Raw genomic sequence first — 15,571 nt, 5'->3', positions numbered from 1 at the left:
TCCTTGCATGTTTGTAAACTAAGCATATATAAACATTACCTTTCCAGTTCTTTGGAGGATCCAGCTGAACTACTTCTATTAATTCACCATCTCATGACAATTTTTTGGACGGATTAATATATTTTTTGGATGTTTTGATTTAACAATTTAGTAACTATCCTAGAGGTAAGGAAGAGTGGTTCATAGAGTAGTTTGGGCACCTTGCAGAAGTTCTCTATGAGATGTTTTTTTTTCTGCGGGGGGTTGACTTGTTCGCTCAAGTCTATCAATGGAGTTGCATAATCCACCTCATTCAGCTCACAGCAATGGTGCTCAAAAGAGGGAGGGAAGAACAATGAGAATCCTGTTTCTGCTCTGTCATTGCTCTCTTGTTGTGTTTTGCCTGTTCTCACGCCTACACTATGTTGCTCATCTCTCCAGTTTCAAAAATACCGGAGATTTCCAAGTGATCACACCCAATCTTGCTGTGGTTTACCCGACTATCACCTTCACCAGCGTTCATACTTTCCACCATGCTGTTCAGCTGTTTTCCCACTGATGATTTTCTTTTACATCCAGTGCAGTAATTTTCCTAGTGCTCTTGTACACTAAGAGCAGATTAAGAGATTAATCAAGTTTTTCTCAAATGACTCACTCCATAATTTAACTGAAAATCTTTATTTGTTCTGTTCTGAAGCCAGGAGGGTGATTTTGCTGCTACACAAATAGAGTTTGTCCTTCTGGAAGAGTCACGTTCCTGTGACTGCTTCCAAGCAGTCAAACTTTCTCATGGTTTTTTAGAGCACTTGGAGAGCTCTTTGGTATTATTCCATTTGGGATAAGACAATTTCAGTGGAAACCTGATCTCCAGTCTCTTGTATTGTACTGAGTTTTGTGGACATGTACAATTCTACATACCATCTAGCAGGTTGATTATGAAAGAAATCAGTGAATCTCCTTTGCAACTAAAAGCCAGTTTTCTGGTTTTTTCTCTTAAAAGGTGCTCTCCCTTCTTGCTTATGTCCTGTTGAGAGCCAGTTTTGTAAACCCTACATGAGAAAGAATTTTCCATCATTTAGTCTGACTTTACTTTGTAATGGTCTTAATAATTTTTTATGTGTTCTTTTTCTCTGCGTCCTACATTTTATTCTTTACAGCTTTTACTATTCCTCTGGCTTTGGGGGGAATGTTTTCATTATCTCAGATTTTTCTGGGCTGACTGATCATCCCTTTTTTTGGTCCACCTTTGCTTGCTAATTTCTCCTCTTTGTTTCCCAGCTGAGTAGAATTAAATGTTTTTCTGTGATTCCTTAACTGAACTTCACTTGTAACGCAATCCGTATCTTCAGCTGCCTTGTCCTGTATTAAAGTGACTAAAAAGGGGAAATTTTCCTCTTTTGGATTAATGAGTACTATAGTTTCTACAGGTATAATATCACTGTGTAAGGAAAGGTAGATGTAAGACTTTTGTAAGGAGTTAAGTTATTGGTAAGAACGTAATAACTTGGTTTAATTCAGGATTTTAGAAAAATTGGTTCACTTGAGAAAATTGCTTGGGGTGTTTTATCTCAGCCTCTGCACATATTTTATGTAGCATTTTAGTGCTCCTGGAAGGGATGAGCACTGAAGACAGAAAGGTACTAAGCCAGCTGTATTTCTATAAACCAAAAGAAATTACATCTAAAATGCCCAGAGAAATAATTTGCTGTGTAATTTCCTTGTGCATACCCACCATCTCTTTGGAATCTCTAAGAGAGGAGTTATCCTGCTCTTTTCCTTGAGAAGATGTATGAATTGAAGGCTAAGAGAAGCTGGGCAAAGAGGGGAATTAAGTAAGAAATAAATCCTCCTTCTGTGGTGCATATAGGAAAATAGGCATAAATAAAAGTTTAAGATACAAAGAGAGGGGGTGTTCTACACAGATTCAATTAAATGCATGCAGAAAAAGCCTTTGTCCTCTATGGAAGCCATGTGCCTTCAGAAAGTAAAAAGGGCAGTTAAAGAAAGGGTGCATCTTGTTCAATTTCAAATATTACACCTTTGAATCAGTGGAGGATAATGTAAAAATATTTCTATTCTTTCAAAAGAGAGAATGCGGTTTGCAAGAGATATCAATGGACACCATTCTTTATCTCTGAGTAATGGAAAAAAAGGTATGTTATCTTGTGTTTCTTATTGTGAAATTTCAGTGTATTTTTCTCCTCCTAGAATAACTTTAACTTCTTAGCCCTGGCTTTGGACATGTGGGTTTATTTCAAATTCTTTCATGATAATGCTTTTCTTTGACATGTTTGCCTTTGTTCTGTATCTGAGTACCAGAAAGGCCTGTTATCAAGATGGAAAAGACAGAAAAGAGTTCTTGTTGCAGCACTTCTGAACAATGTCTGCAACTTTGTCTATGCGGTCTTTGTGCTGCCTTGAAGAAAAAATCTAATGTGGATGTATAGGCTTTCAGGTGGTGTGGAGAGCATCTGTCTGAAAATTTGTTCTCATTTATGTAGGTTTGGAAAGGATTTTCTGATTTGTTTCGTGTATGCAGAGATGTTCAAAATACCTTATCCTTGATACTGTTATGTAGTATCAAATACCTCATGCCAAATAAAACCAGGATGTATTTTTGGTAACTGAGGAACAGCAGGTTCTGAAGGGTTTAAAATAGATGACATATGATACCAAGAATAGCCCAGTGCAACTTAGCCAACCTGAGAAAGTATTCAAAGAGCACACCAAAATGGAGGGCAGTTCTATACTCCATTCTTTCACTAACATTTATTTTGCCATTTTTGCTTTGTTTTGCTTCAAGCTTTTAATTAAGATTTCCTTGGCTTTGCTGACCCATTTCTATATTGTTAAAGGCAACAGAAAAGAAGCTGCCAGGATAGCAGAAGAGATCTATGGAATAGTCCCAGGTAAAGTAAAAATATGGACTCTCTGACATTTAAATGTTTACTTGCCACATTTTTGTAACTTGAGGATTTAAATCAGTGAGTTGCCACGAAATAAGGGATTTTTTGCTAAATGCATGGGTAAATGTTTTAACCTGAAAACATTTACCTGAAAACAGCCTCCCATTTCTGGGGTCTTTGCAGTGTCAGTGTGTGTTGGCATGATTTAGGTGTGCAAAATATGAGACTCCAACAGTTACCCAGCTAGAATGAGGACAACATTTGCTCAAGGCACTATGGTAAACAAAAACGTTGTTCTCAGATGCAAGGTATTCTTTATCAGTGGTTACAGATGGCTTTACTAAACACCCAGTTTTACTGCCAGAGAATATTTAGGGAAAAGTTTTAGCACATTGATTTTCTGAAAGGAGATGCTAGGAGGATATAACTAATGACTTTATGAATCCAAGCCAAGAATCCTTGTTTTGTTAAATCAGATGATAAAAATGAATGCAGCTAAAATTTTTCTGAAAAATACACAGCACAAGAATATATTGTATTTCATAGGTTGCTTCGTGGGTCATGGTTTTGTTTTTTTTCAAGTGATTTTAGTCCTTCACATGACTGCCATAATAATGAATAGGCATGTGTTTGCGTGCCTGTTAATTCCACTAATTAAAATGACACAGTGTTTTAAATTTACTGCTAACAAGGGGTTATTTTCCTAGCTGAAGATTCTTATCAGCATTGTGACATCACACATTTTTATGTGACTCATTTGTTGGGCACTGCTTCATTATGGATTGTGCCATCATGAACAGGCACATGAACAGCAGCAGAACACAGATGGTGTGAGATGGCCACCCAAAGCAGGGAGATTAAGATCTGGCCAAGAGAAATACCGCAGCCAAGCATTTTTGACAAAGCTTTTATGAAGCCTGTATATCTAAAGACATGTCTTTGTTATTAATTTATTTTTTATTCCCAAGAGTATAATTCCAATCATTTATTACTGTCATTTTTTTCCAAGCACCTTTATGCAATCATAGTCTGACATGTGGTGAAGAGCAGCTTTTCCTTCATTTAGGTTCCTATTGAGGTACCTTGAAATTCAGCAGGCCATAACATATTTTTATCTGCAAGTTGCCATTTGCAGAAAGCCATTAAGGATAATCTTACAAAATGTAAGATCATGTGATATTGTTGCTGGGGCACTATATCATATTACAGTCAGAGTTCCACAACCTTTTCTCTTTGCAGTGAAGCAGCACAGCAGCAGCAAGGCTGCTTCATTTATCAGTAGGCATTTAAAAAGAGCACCTTCAGTCATGTCACTCCCAGCTGAGACAGGGAGATGTGCCCCATATGGGAACTATATTTGCCACACGTTTCAGGGAGGTAGGTTGTGTGGCTGGTGTGGAAGTGTGCAGAGGTGTGTGTTATCCTGAGGTTGTGGTTGCATGCACATGCATTGGAAATGCCCTGGAAATGCATGTGAGAACACGCACTGCACGTGTGACACTCTGCTTAAAAGGTTAAATAAGGCCCTGTAGCTCTGTTGTCTGAGTAACTCCTGAATCTTCCTGCTGTATAAGGGCTCTGGACTTTGTCACTTGCAATGTGTTCTGACTTTCTGAACTGAGCTTGCCTATTTCAGTCACCAGCATGATGAGAGGTGTGGGGTATTTTGGATGTTTTTAGGAAGATGTTTCTTGGTTCCTGTTTCCATCATTTTGACTGATGTGTCATTCAGAGCCTTGCCATATATTGTGCCAGCTGGCCTTTCCATGCCAGGTACCTGCCTTAGGAGCCAAGGAAGTGCTCCTTAAAGAAATGGAAACAAAAGTAATAACTATGGTTAGAACTGTAAATCCAATAGCTGAAGTGCATCCTGGTCCTTGGGTAACAAAAGGAGACTCCTTTGGCCACGGGTGAAACTTCTGCTGTGTCCTTGGCCTCAAGTCTCCATGGATGTGTCTGTGCTTCCCATTGATTTCTCCCTGCCTTGGGTAACATTTGAAATGGAGATAAAGCACCCTTTCCATTCCCTCTGGTGTGTGGCATAGCTGAAAAAACTAAACAGGACAAGGGTTTCAAACACAGTGCCCATGGGGTTGCTGTACAACAGAGCGTGAATGCAAACACTGGTATTGCTTCTGTCCTGTGGCACTGGAAATGCAGCTGGCCTTTGGAGAAATACTTACTATACACATTGTGTCACAGTATGGGTATAAATTTTAATATAGGACAAGTAAATTTGCTCTCTACTTGAGTGGCAGGGATTTAACCTGAGCTGAATGTCTATGCTTGTAAGTAGTAGCTAGGCTAAAGAATTATTTTTCTTGGCACATAAATAGATTAAGGTAAGAAAAAGGGAAAGCAAGCCTACGTGAAGGAGTCTGAAGAGTTCAACATCTCAAAATTATTAAAGAAGAAAAGTAAAACCTTCAGGCAGGATTTGTTTTTCCATGTATTTTCTAAAATCTTTCGGTGAAGAGGATGATTAAACCTGTTACATGGTAGTCTGAGAGGGAGGATGTTATTTATGAAATTGTCAGTTCAGGAAATAAAACTGCCAAGGACATGCCAGAATTCATTTGATGGACAAGTCATCTCTGCTATGAGGCTCTTAACAAAGTGTCAGAGAAGCTGGGATGCAATTTGTGACAAGAGCTCCCTAGGAAAGGTGGAGGCTGATATGGTTTTGAGTAGGGGAATTTCAGGGTTCTGAAGTCTCCGTATGAGACCCATCAGCACTAAACTCATGATCTTTGATGAAACATTTTTTTAGCTGTTCTTTTAAAAGTTCTGCTGAGAAGCTTTTGCTTAGGTCCCTTAGCAAGCAGCCAGCTTTCTCAGGATTGCTGACTCCTCAGCTGCTCTGCTGAAATCAATTCATCATACAGTTTCACTGCTGAGCCCACACTGATTTCAGCCCTGATCTGCATTTACACGTGGCTGTGCTTCCCCTGTCCTCCCAGGCTCTACTTTTGCCGCATACCTGAATTAGCTTCCATGCATTTGCTGTTTCAGGCAGCTGGGCAGACCGATCCCCTCTTCATGATGCTGCCTTCCAGGGACGCCTTCTCTCTCTGAAAACCTTGATTGCACAGGTAAAAGCCCACAAGTAAAGAAAAGGTTGGGAAGAGGGGTGGTTTCACATGAATTGCATTTATGGGCTGGTGAGCTGGTAATAGAGTGCAAGAGGGCATAAGAAATATTGCTGTATGAATAATATATCAGCACAAACACCTCTGGGCATGTATTAGTTTGCTTAGTGAAGAAGCTGGGGACAAGCCTGGGACAAAGACTATCACAGCTTGTAGCTTGCTATATAATAGACAGTGATCCTTGTGCTCTTTCTCAATGATGAATCATGCAACTAGGCTTGAGAATAGGGACAATAAATACGTATATGTAGGCTATTGAAAAAGAAAACAAAAACAAACAGTAAAAAGCTGTAAAAGTGCATCTTGCTTTTTAGAAAGTCAGCCTGAAACCCTCTGCTCCAAAAGGAACTGAGAGTTGAGGCAAAAAAAAGAGAGGAGAGAATACATGAGAAAGGACAAGAAACTGCTTATGAAAAGGTTTAGGTTATGGTTCCTTGTGCTCTGCCAACCATCTTCCTCACCACCTTTGCTTAAACTCAGTGTCCTCATGTGGCATGAATAGGCAACTGTCCCACTCTCCCTCTTGTCCCCATGGCAACTGCAGGGAAATTAATTCCCTGAGTGTAAAGCTTTTTGACTTGGCTATCAGACTTTTTAGAGTCAAGGTAAATAATTTTTACTAGAGGCCACAGCTCAAATGGACAACATCCTCAAGGAGTGGAGCTGCTAGTGTGAAAGTCTCCACTCCAGACATCTCTTGAGGCACAGTTGCAGCTAAAAAAAGATGCTGTTTACAGACAGTATTCGCCCTCCCATTTTCTGATCCCTCTTTTCTTCACCTGCTGACATAAAATGATTTTTATGGAAAAGGAAGTGATGGAGGTTAGAGATAAAAAGAAAGAGGCTTTATTTATTCAGGGATTTGATGGTTTTCTGACTCCTCTAATCTTCATTTATGCTGGCCTTACACCACCTGCTTCGTGGAGCACCCGGTGTTGTGGTTATTCACCAGATGCCCTGGTTATACGCTGTTCATGGTTGTACTCCAAAGAAGCACCCGGTGGTGTGGTTATATCATTTAGTTAATTCATCTTTTCTCCTTATCCTGAAGACATTTAATTTTGGGAGTAAAGGATGAAGGTCCTTGCTGATGAAAAGAGATCAAGGCAGCAATGTCTGTAGAGCCTGAATTGGAGCTGAGTCACCACAGATTGATAAATGTAGGGATGCAGCTATTCAAGGAGCAGCATAATCGTTGCTCATTGACTGCAATATAGTTACACTACTAGCCTGAAATTAGGTATGGGACTGTACTTGAGTATCTGTGGGATGCTCAGAAGTCTCTACTGCAGCACCATAGCTTTCCAGAAAGCCAGTGAGGCTCTGGCTCCACAGGGAATGCCTGGACATAGGGAGGCGATGTAGTGCTGAGGTTTAAAACAGCTCAAGAACTCACCAATGCCTGTTTCAATGCCTGAAAAAAGAGTTTACTTTTTCATGTACATCAAAAACAAGGTTTAACATGAGTGATGTTTGGCAAACAGCCATTGTAAGATCTATAACTTATTCTCCATTTTGTAGTGAAAGGAATTGTTCTTTTTCCCAAGATACCAATGCTTATTCTTTCACTTGGAATGACTGAGTTTTATTTGTTAAATATATATATACATGTATATATGAGTAATTATTGAGAATAGGTCTCCTTATTAGGAGTCTCTAGAAGACATTAATCTTGAATGAATATGCTGATCACTAAGTATGAAACAACCATACAATTAGAAAATGGAATAATCTATTTTTTCAAGGTTTTATCTATTCCCCTAGCACCATTGTAACGCATGAGAAATTTTAACAACAATTTTTACATTAATAATATTTTCACATGACTGAAAAAGATTGTTTTTCTATCATATAATGCTTAGCCTGAAGTGATTACAGTGGTTGCTTTTAATACAGCATCAGGACTGCTTTTTTGCCGTGTGAGGTTGCTCCCAGGTGCTCCTTTCTGCCCATTGCGCTGGGTATTGTGTACCAAAAAGTGCATTGCTGCCATCTCGTGAGCTGCCCTGTCTATAGCACATCAGGCAGACACCAACTGAGCTTCACAATATGACATCAAGTGGAAAATGGAGCTGCTTCCAGGCCTGTTCTCACACGTGGTTGTAAAAGCTTAATTACCAGGAGATTTCGTTTCATTCAGAGGAAAACGCATATGACAACTGCTTTCTCCTTTGTGAATATGTCTGGTTTGTCTTTGTGCAGGAATAGATATGGCAACTGTCAATTAGGAAAATACCTGTAATAAGGCATTTATAAATCACTGGGGTTTTTTCCAGTGTAAAACATTTCCTGGATGGTCAGATAAGAGGAACTGATTTGTGGGTGGGATTTGACTCATCTCTCTTACAGGTTTACCAGGTACTTACTACCTCTGAGTGAAACACACTTGGGTACCCCACATAGTCAATGAAAGGACTTTTAGGACACTATTCATCTGCCCTACTAGAAACAGCTGCTTTAGCACAGGATGAATCATATTCTAGGGAAGCCTGTTTCTCCCCACTGAAGGAGTGGCCAGCTCCAGCCGAGCTGCAGATACCTGTGCCAGAAGCATCCTCATCCAGGAAGGTTAATACCTCCAGCTGTAGGTCCTGGTGCAGGACTTAGTAGGGAAGGGAGTGCCACCCTTATAAGTTAAAGAAATGTGATGTCTTTCCTGCTATTGACTAAAGAACTAGAAACGGAAGGCATAGTTTGTAGCTGCTCCCTCTTTAACCCCATCACCAGTTATGGTTTGTGGGGGCAAGAACTGAATCACTGACAGCACCCATCCAACCTGAGTACTTTCCCTAGACATGCACCCACTGCATGGGCACCTGCACCAGCCTGGCAGAGCTGTGGTTTGGGCAGCTCTCCCCTCAAACCCCTGGTCCCACGTTGTAGGGTTTCAACGTGAACCTGGTGACAACAGACCGTGTGTCAGCTCTCCACGAGGCCTGCCTGGGTGGCCACGTCGCCTGCGCCAAGGTGCTGCTGGAAAATGGTGCCCAGGTAAGTCCTGGGGATGCCAGTGGGGACATGGGCACCTGGAGAATGGATGCTCCCTGCATCAATGGGGATGTTGGACAGGCTGTCCGTGTGGCAGGGCCAAGATGCAGGTGGACATCTCTGACAGAAATGTGGAAAAATATAAGTGTGCTGTTTCCCTGGGTTATAGATTTGTCTCCCCCTTGTATCATCCCATTATTCTCTTCTGTTTTCCCTTTGTGTGTGAAACATAGTCACAGTTGACGGAAAAAGAATGAAAGATGCTAAGTGAAATAACCTTGAAGAAAGTAGCTTACGCCTTTACCCTCCCCCTACCCCCTCAGCAATGATCACTGGAATTACATCTGGTTTTCTATGGGATGGTTTGGGAGTCTCATGTAAGTAAAAATGGATGTGCTTGAAGCAATGAATCATTTTATCTGCTAATAAAATAACAATTCCCACAGCTGAACCTAAGGCAGAATACCTATTCACAGTGGAGATTAAGGAATGGATGAAATATATAAGAATATTTTTATGTCAGCTGGGTTTTCAAGTAAAATTTATATGGCAAGAAACCAAGCTGCACCAAAACAGTCAACAGACCTCCAGTGCCTCCAGCAGCTCCAGCCACACCTGCCTGATGAGACTGGGAGGAGGTGAGGGCAGTGGAAATTGTACAAATTGGCACTTGCTTGCATAATCCATTACTCTTCTCCAGTGTACCACAGAGTTAGAGACATGCAGATTTGCTTCATAAAGTGCCCCTGAGGGCTTGCTATGTAGTTAAACATAGCATAAACAGGGATATGGTGTGATTCTCAGGGTGTCCTGCTCAGGGCCAGGAGCTGGACTCCATGATCTCGATGGGTCCCTTCCAACTCAGGATATTTCTGATTCTGTGGTTCTGTGATCTACAGCTCTGCTGTCCCAATGGAGAATGGCAATAGTGGTTCTTGCCAGATCTTTACATCAGAAGTTAGGGAAGAAAATTTTCTGTCTTGCACAGACACGCCCGCATATCAACTTCTTCAAGCTCCTTTTCTGTTTGGGATTATAATTCTATGAAAATTTCTTTTGCTGGAAATGCGTTTTCAGGTGAAAATATTAAACATAAAGTAAATGTTTCCATTTAAAAAGCAAAGCCATTTTCATTTGAGGGTGTTCCACCTTGAGGCTTATGCAAACTAAACAATCTTGAAGATACTCAACTTCTTCACATTAAAAAAAAAGAAAGAATAAAATATTGCATTTTTTAGCAGCTCCAGGAGGAGCATTCATAGCAGGCGGTGTCTCTGCCTTATGGCACTAACTATCTGGGAAAGAGGGCAGACATCAGAGGAGAATGTTATATATGTTATGTCACAACATATAACTCAGAAAGTTGTGAATAAAATAATTCCTGAGATTACACAAGACAGGAGTCTTGCTCTGGTGCGCTTCTGGTGGAGGCATGTTGCAGGGGCGTTCCTCTTATATCGGGTTATCCTGAGTGTGTCTTGCTGTTGCAGGTCAATGCAGTCACTATTGATGGGATCACTCCTCTGTTCAATGCCTGCTGCAGTGGCAGTGCAGCCTGTGTCAACATGCTGCTGGAATTCGGAGCCAAGGCGCAGCTGGGGAACCACCTGCCTTCGCCCATCCACGAAGCGGTCAAGAGAGGTAACGTTCAGGGTGTGAGCGGAGCCAGAATAGCTACGTGACAAATGTGCCTTTTGTTGTTGACAAAGCATTAACAAAAAAATCCGTATCAGTACAGATAAATGGGCTTGGCTTTCTCACAGCTCTTGTGCCCTCACAGGTGTATCTGGGTGTGTTCTGCTCTGCAGCAATTCAGTGACAGCTCTGCCTCCACAGGTCACAGGGAGTGCATGGAAACCCTTCTGGCCCACGAGGTGGACATTGACCAAGAAGACCAGCAGCATGGGACCCCTCTCTACGTGGCCTGCACGTACCAGAGGACAGACTGCGTCAAGAAGCTTTTGGAGCTAGGTACACCTGGAAGAGGGGCCAGGGGAGAGCTATGGTGGTGTGAGTCAATGCCACTGCTCTCTCTGAGCTGCCTCTCCACTTAAAACACTGTGGGTTATTTCCATAAGAGTCGTTTGGGCAGTGAGTCTGTGAGACTCATTTGAGGCCATTAAAAATTTCCCCTGTGTTGATGAAGACATTATGATTTCCTAAGTAAAAAGCCCTCTATTACAGACAGCTCCCTGAGGCTATCTGAATGTGAAAACAGAATTATTTTTGTTTTCTAGCATAGTAACAGGAAGCACAGAAAATGCTGGCTAATATTACTGATCAAAATCAACTCTTGCTTAACATAGCAGTTTATACGAACCATTAACTCCACCTACTCCTCAGTGGATGATGAGGGCAGCAGTAAAACTGCTTGGAAAAATAATCACTGCAGGTCCAGGCACAGGTTATGAACTAGCATAAATTTTTGCTGTCAGTATGCATTAGCTGACTTACACCTGCTCAAAGTGTGGCCCTGCTGTGCCCAGCCAGCCTGGGGCAAGCATTTTGCTTGCTGTGCTTCCAGAGTTATTATGATGAGATATCTAAAGGTTTGGGGTTTTTTTCCCCTGGCAATTAAATTAACATAATCCATGTTAGATTTTATGCTATTAACAATTTTAAAGAGCATATGGTAGGTAGGCTTTGAACATGTATTGGGGCTGAAGGTTGAGCTGCTTAGTTCTGAGCATTGCAGACAGGGTTTGGTGGCCCAGAGGACTCTTACAGAGCAGGTATTTGACCTGATGAGCTTTGCACAGCTTCTACTGAGATATGGGGGGAGTCCTGTGTGCCATCCATCCCCTTCATTTATTGTAGCTATGGTGGAAGCCTGTGTGATGCAGGTTTGGACAGTCCCAGCTGCCTTTCAGATCTAACCATGTGCTCTTGTTCACCCAAGGAGCCAATGTGAACATGGGGAAGCGATTAGACACCCCCTTGCACGTGGCAGTGAGGAAATCCAGTGTGGAGATAGTTGTCTTGCTGACAGACTATGGTGCTAACCCAAAATGCAGAAATGCTGACCTCAAATGTGCCCTGGATCTTGCCACGCCCAACAGTAAAGTGGAGCAGGCCCTTCTGCTTCGGGAAGGTAATGGTTTCCTTTTTTCTTCTCATTTTTAAAGTAAAGCTGTATTTATATCCTTTACCTAAGTAGATTTTCTTAAATGCTTTTACAAGTAATGCTCTATATAAGTTCTCTTACCTTCTCTGCTGCCTTCAAACCTGCAACACGACACAGAAATCTGTTTTGTTGCTAGATTTGCCACCTGGTGCTACCGTTTTAGTGGTAAATCAGTCAGTTATTCTGTGCTATCTTTTCCTGTCTACTGAAGGAAAATCATACATATTTACCTGGTGGGACTCCTAGGGTTAAAAACTACCAGGAAAGATTCTTAATAGATAATATTTTAATACCACCATCCAGTGTTCAGCCTTGCACCATGGCTCAACAAGTCAGTGTGTCCTTGGTTGCCAGGAGAAAGCAGAGCTCTTTGCCAGGTGACTCTTCAGCTTCACAGCTCTTCCATGTGGTTTATGGGGCTGCAATCCCAGGACAGACCAGCACTTTGCTGTTTACCTCCAGGCTTCCTGCAATTAATTATCTTTCCTGTTTACTGGAAGAAACCCCTGAGCAGAAATGAATCAGGATCCTCTTGTGCCATTTTCACCTGCACAACATTTGGCCAGAACTTGATGCATCCAATAGCAATATCCCCGTGCTCTGGGCTTGCTGAATTAGTTCTCCCCTCCTCTACTCTCCGTGCTTCCCAGCTCACTCACTGGTACCCTGTGAGCCACTCTGTGCCTCCCTGAGGCTTTGAGAAGGTGGAGGATGAATGTTGCTCCACCCTTGCAATACAGCCTCCCACCTTCCTGAGCCTGCTCACAACCCACCAAGGACCAAATGTGCAGCAGGAGCCCACTACCAAACAGCTCTGGCATGGCAAATTAATAAATATCCATGTTGCACATAGGCTTTGTGCCGACCCTCTGAACACAGGTGTGCTTTATGGAGAAAATGAAACATTGGCTTAATATCCTTCTGTCCTGTTCCCTTTCTCCATGACTTTTCATGCAGAGCTCTAATTTGTCATGTCTAAAACCTTCTGGGAGGACTTTGTTTGAATGCTTCTCACCTTGTGTGACTGCTGTCCCCATACCTAAGTTGCTCAGGGCTCAGTGGCAGACTGTGTGAGCAAAGGCAGGGCTGCCAAGTGTCCAGCTACCGTAGCCCTGTGTAAATCAGAGTTTGTGTAGATAAAGAAATATACTAGTATTAATAATTTTCTCTTCCTGAACTTTTCTTTTGATTTCCACTCTCATCTTGTCACTCTCTTCTCCCTTGCAGTCAGAGAGGCTCTAGAGGCATTTCAATTCCTGCTGACTCTCTGTTTTTCAGGCATGAAGTTTCCTCAGTTTCCTCACCTTCAGTTCCACTTTTAGATATTTTGCTGTGCTTAGCTACCCTTTTCCCCTACTTCTGTGTTTTCTGAGGTCCTTCTGTTTGAAATAAGTACCTCAGGCTAAAGAGTTTTTCTGCCCCCAACTTCTCCACTGTGGTAACTTAGGTGGGTCCCTTTAATTGCTCCTCTCACTAGCTATTAAATGGTGTGAAATATACAATTTGTCTGTTTTACTAAGTGCTTTAGGAGATGCTGGTTTCTGTCTTCACTTCCAGTGACAGTTGTACAAATGCTCTTTTTTATATATCCCATATTTTTCCATTAATTTCTTCTCAGATGGGATAGTATCAGCCTGTTTAAGCTCCTAAATTTTCCTGTAGTAAAAGCACAGGTTATGAAGCTTACCCAAAAGATCTAAGGACAGGCCTTTAGGCCCACATCTCTGCCCATTACTTGTCAAACTCTGCCATGATTGCTACTGTTTGGACAGAAACTGGAGTGGAAGGGCAAGAGAGGGTTAAAAACCTGAGCAGCTCTGGGCAGGTGTAAAGGTTCCACCTGGAGCAGCTCTGGCAAGAGGAAAGCAAAGGGGAGGCAGGGACACATTCCCTAGCAAGGTGCATTTGCACGTGCAGTTGCAGAACCAATGGAGCCTCATATCCAGTGGGTTTGTGCCTGGCATGCTCCTCACCTAACCCGTGGTGTGGTGGGGACAGCTCCGGGGAAAACACTGGGGCAGCACCACTGTGGGCAGTACTGTGCCAGCCACGGCCCAGGATGAGTCCTCTGACACCTTTTCTACCACTTGACTCCCTGATGTTTAACAAGAGTTTTCACATGCAGCAAGGGAAGAGCAAAAAGACTTGGAATTTTGTCCTTGTGTCTTCCTTTTTTTTTTTTTACCCTCAATGTCTTTTTGAACAAAACTTTTGAAGACTTTCTATCTTTGAGACCTTTCTTCAAAAGTTTTCCCTTCAGTCAGACTTAGTTAAAATTAGATGACACAGTAAGAAAATGTTTTCAGGAGCACTGATGGACTGCCTGACAAACACAAATATTCTGAGACTGGTCATGTAAAAAGGCTAAGTTACTACTTGTGCAGATACCTGCTGAGACACCAGTGGTTGGAAAAAGCACATTCTATATATATGAAGAATTAACTGTACTTATCCTTTATCCTCACAGAACTGCTGGGGGTTGTCTTATATCCTGAGCAAGGGTTATGCATCCTGGAGCTCTCTCTCCAGTGCAGACAATTTATGGTATTTTAAGTATTTGCTCAAGAAAAGATGCCAAACAGCCTAGCTGTGCATACAGAAAAAGGGGTTTAGTACTCACAGTTTTGAAATTGCTGAAGCAACTTTGACAACGCAAATTAAATATGAACAATAATGCATCTAACTCTCCCTGACTTCAGCAAGTCATTATGTAGTGCTTGATCTGACTTGCAAATCCTGCTGGTGTTTGTTGCTTTGACTCATACCAGTGGTGGGGCTGAGGGTGCTTATTCTTGCCTTTTATCCTTCCCCCCCAGGTCCTGCCAGCCTTGCCCAGCTGTGCCGCTTGTGTATCAGAAAGCGTCTGGGCCGGTCCTGCCTATACACCGTCCACAAGCTGCACCTGCCTGAGCCACTTGAGAACTTCCTCCTTTATCGATAAGCCTGTGACTGTCCTTAGACTGGAAAAGAAAGAGGAACAAATGCTGTTTGCTCCAAGATTATTATCTCAAAGGAAAAAAATCAAAGGCATCATTTACTGTCTTCTGTGATTACCAAACATAAGCTGCCATGTGACAGTGAAAATTGAAAACACCTTTTCAGGGGCAGTGAATGGTATTGATGCCTTTTCCTGGTCTTAAAATCAAGAGTCAAACACGGTTAGAAGGGAAAAAGGGATTTTACCTTGGTATTTATTTTAAGGATCCTTAGGTGCACTATGTCCAGGTCGAATGCACCTCAATGCACACTGCAATGCACACCCCCAAAAGATCTGGTATAACATTATAGGTCTTACTAATTAGCATATCTATCAAAAATTCCCCAATGAGAGGCTCGAATTAGCCCCCCTCCCCAGGGAACCTTCCCCTGGATGGTTCTATCTTAGTTTACAGAATGTGTTCTGGAGAGGACCTTGGGGTCTGGGG

General features: G+C 42.0%; 1 protein-coding gene across 1 annotated transcript; it reads left to right on the top strand.

Moving 5' to 3' along the window:
* Nucleotides 1–2,687: 2,687 nt before the first annotated feature.
* ASB11 (ankyrin repeat and SOCS box containing 11) lies at nt 2,688–15,334 on the top strand. Its single transcript, XM_048294599.1, has 7 exons — nt 2,688–2,888; nt 5,898–5,977; nt 8,918–9,025; nt 10,513–10,663; nt 10,859–10,993; nt 11,922–12,113; nt 14,963–15,334. The coding sequence occupies exons 1-7, from the start codon at nt 2,711–2,713 to the stop codon at nt 15,085–15,087; spliced, it is 969 nt and encodes a 322-aa protein (XP_048150556.1). The 5' UTR covers nt 2,688–2,710; the 3' UTR covers nt 15,088–15,334.
* Nucleotides 15,335–15,571: the final 237 nt, after the last annotated feature.

The sequence above is a fragment of the Corvus hawaiiensis genome, chromosome 2, assembly GCF_020740725.1.
Source record: "Corvus hawaiiensis isolate bCorHaw1 chromosome 2, bCorHaw1.pri.cur, whole genome shotgun sequence".
Lineage (NCBI taxonomy): Eukaryota > Metazoa > Chordata > Aves > Passeriformes > Corvidae > Corvus > Corvus hawaiiensis.
This window is presented reverse-complemented; position numbering and strand designations above follow the sequence as displayed.

Coding starts and splice junctions, on each gene's coding strand:
- ASB11 (XM_048294599.1), top strand. CDS start 2,711: ATGGAGGGCAGTTCTATACTCCATTCTTTCACTAACATTTATTTTGCC. Junction 5,978..8,917: donor TGAAAACCTTGATTGCACAG/GTAAAAGCCCAC, acceptor CCCACGTTGTAG/GGTTTCAACGTGAACCTGGT. Junction 12,114..14,962: donor GGCCCTTCTGCTTCGGGAAG/GTAATGGTTTCC, acceptor CTTCCCCCCCAG/GTCCTGCCAGCCTTGCCCAG.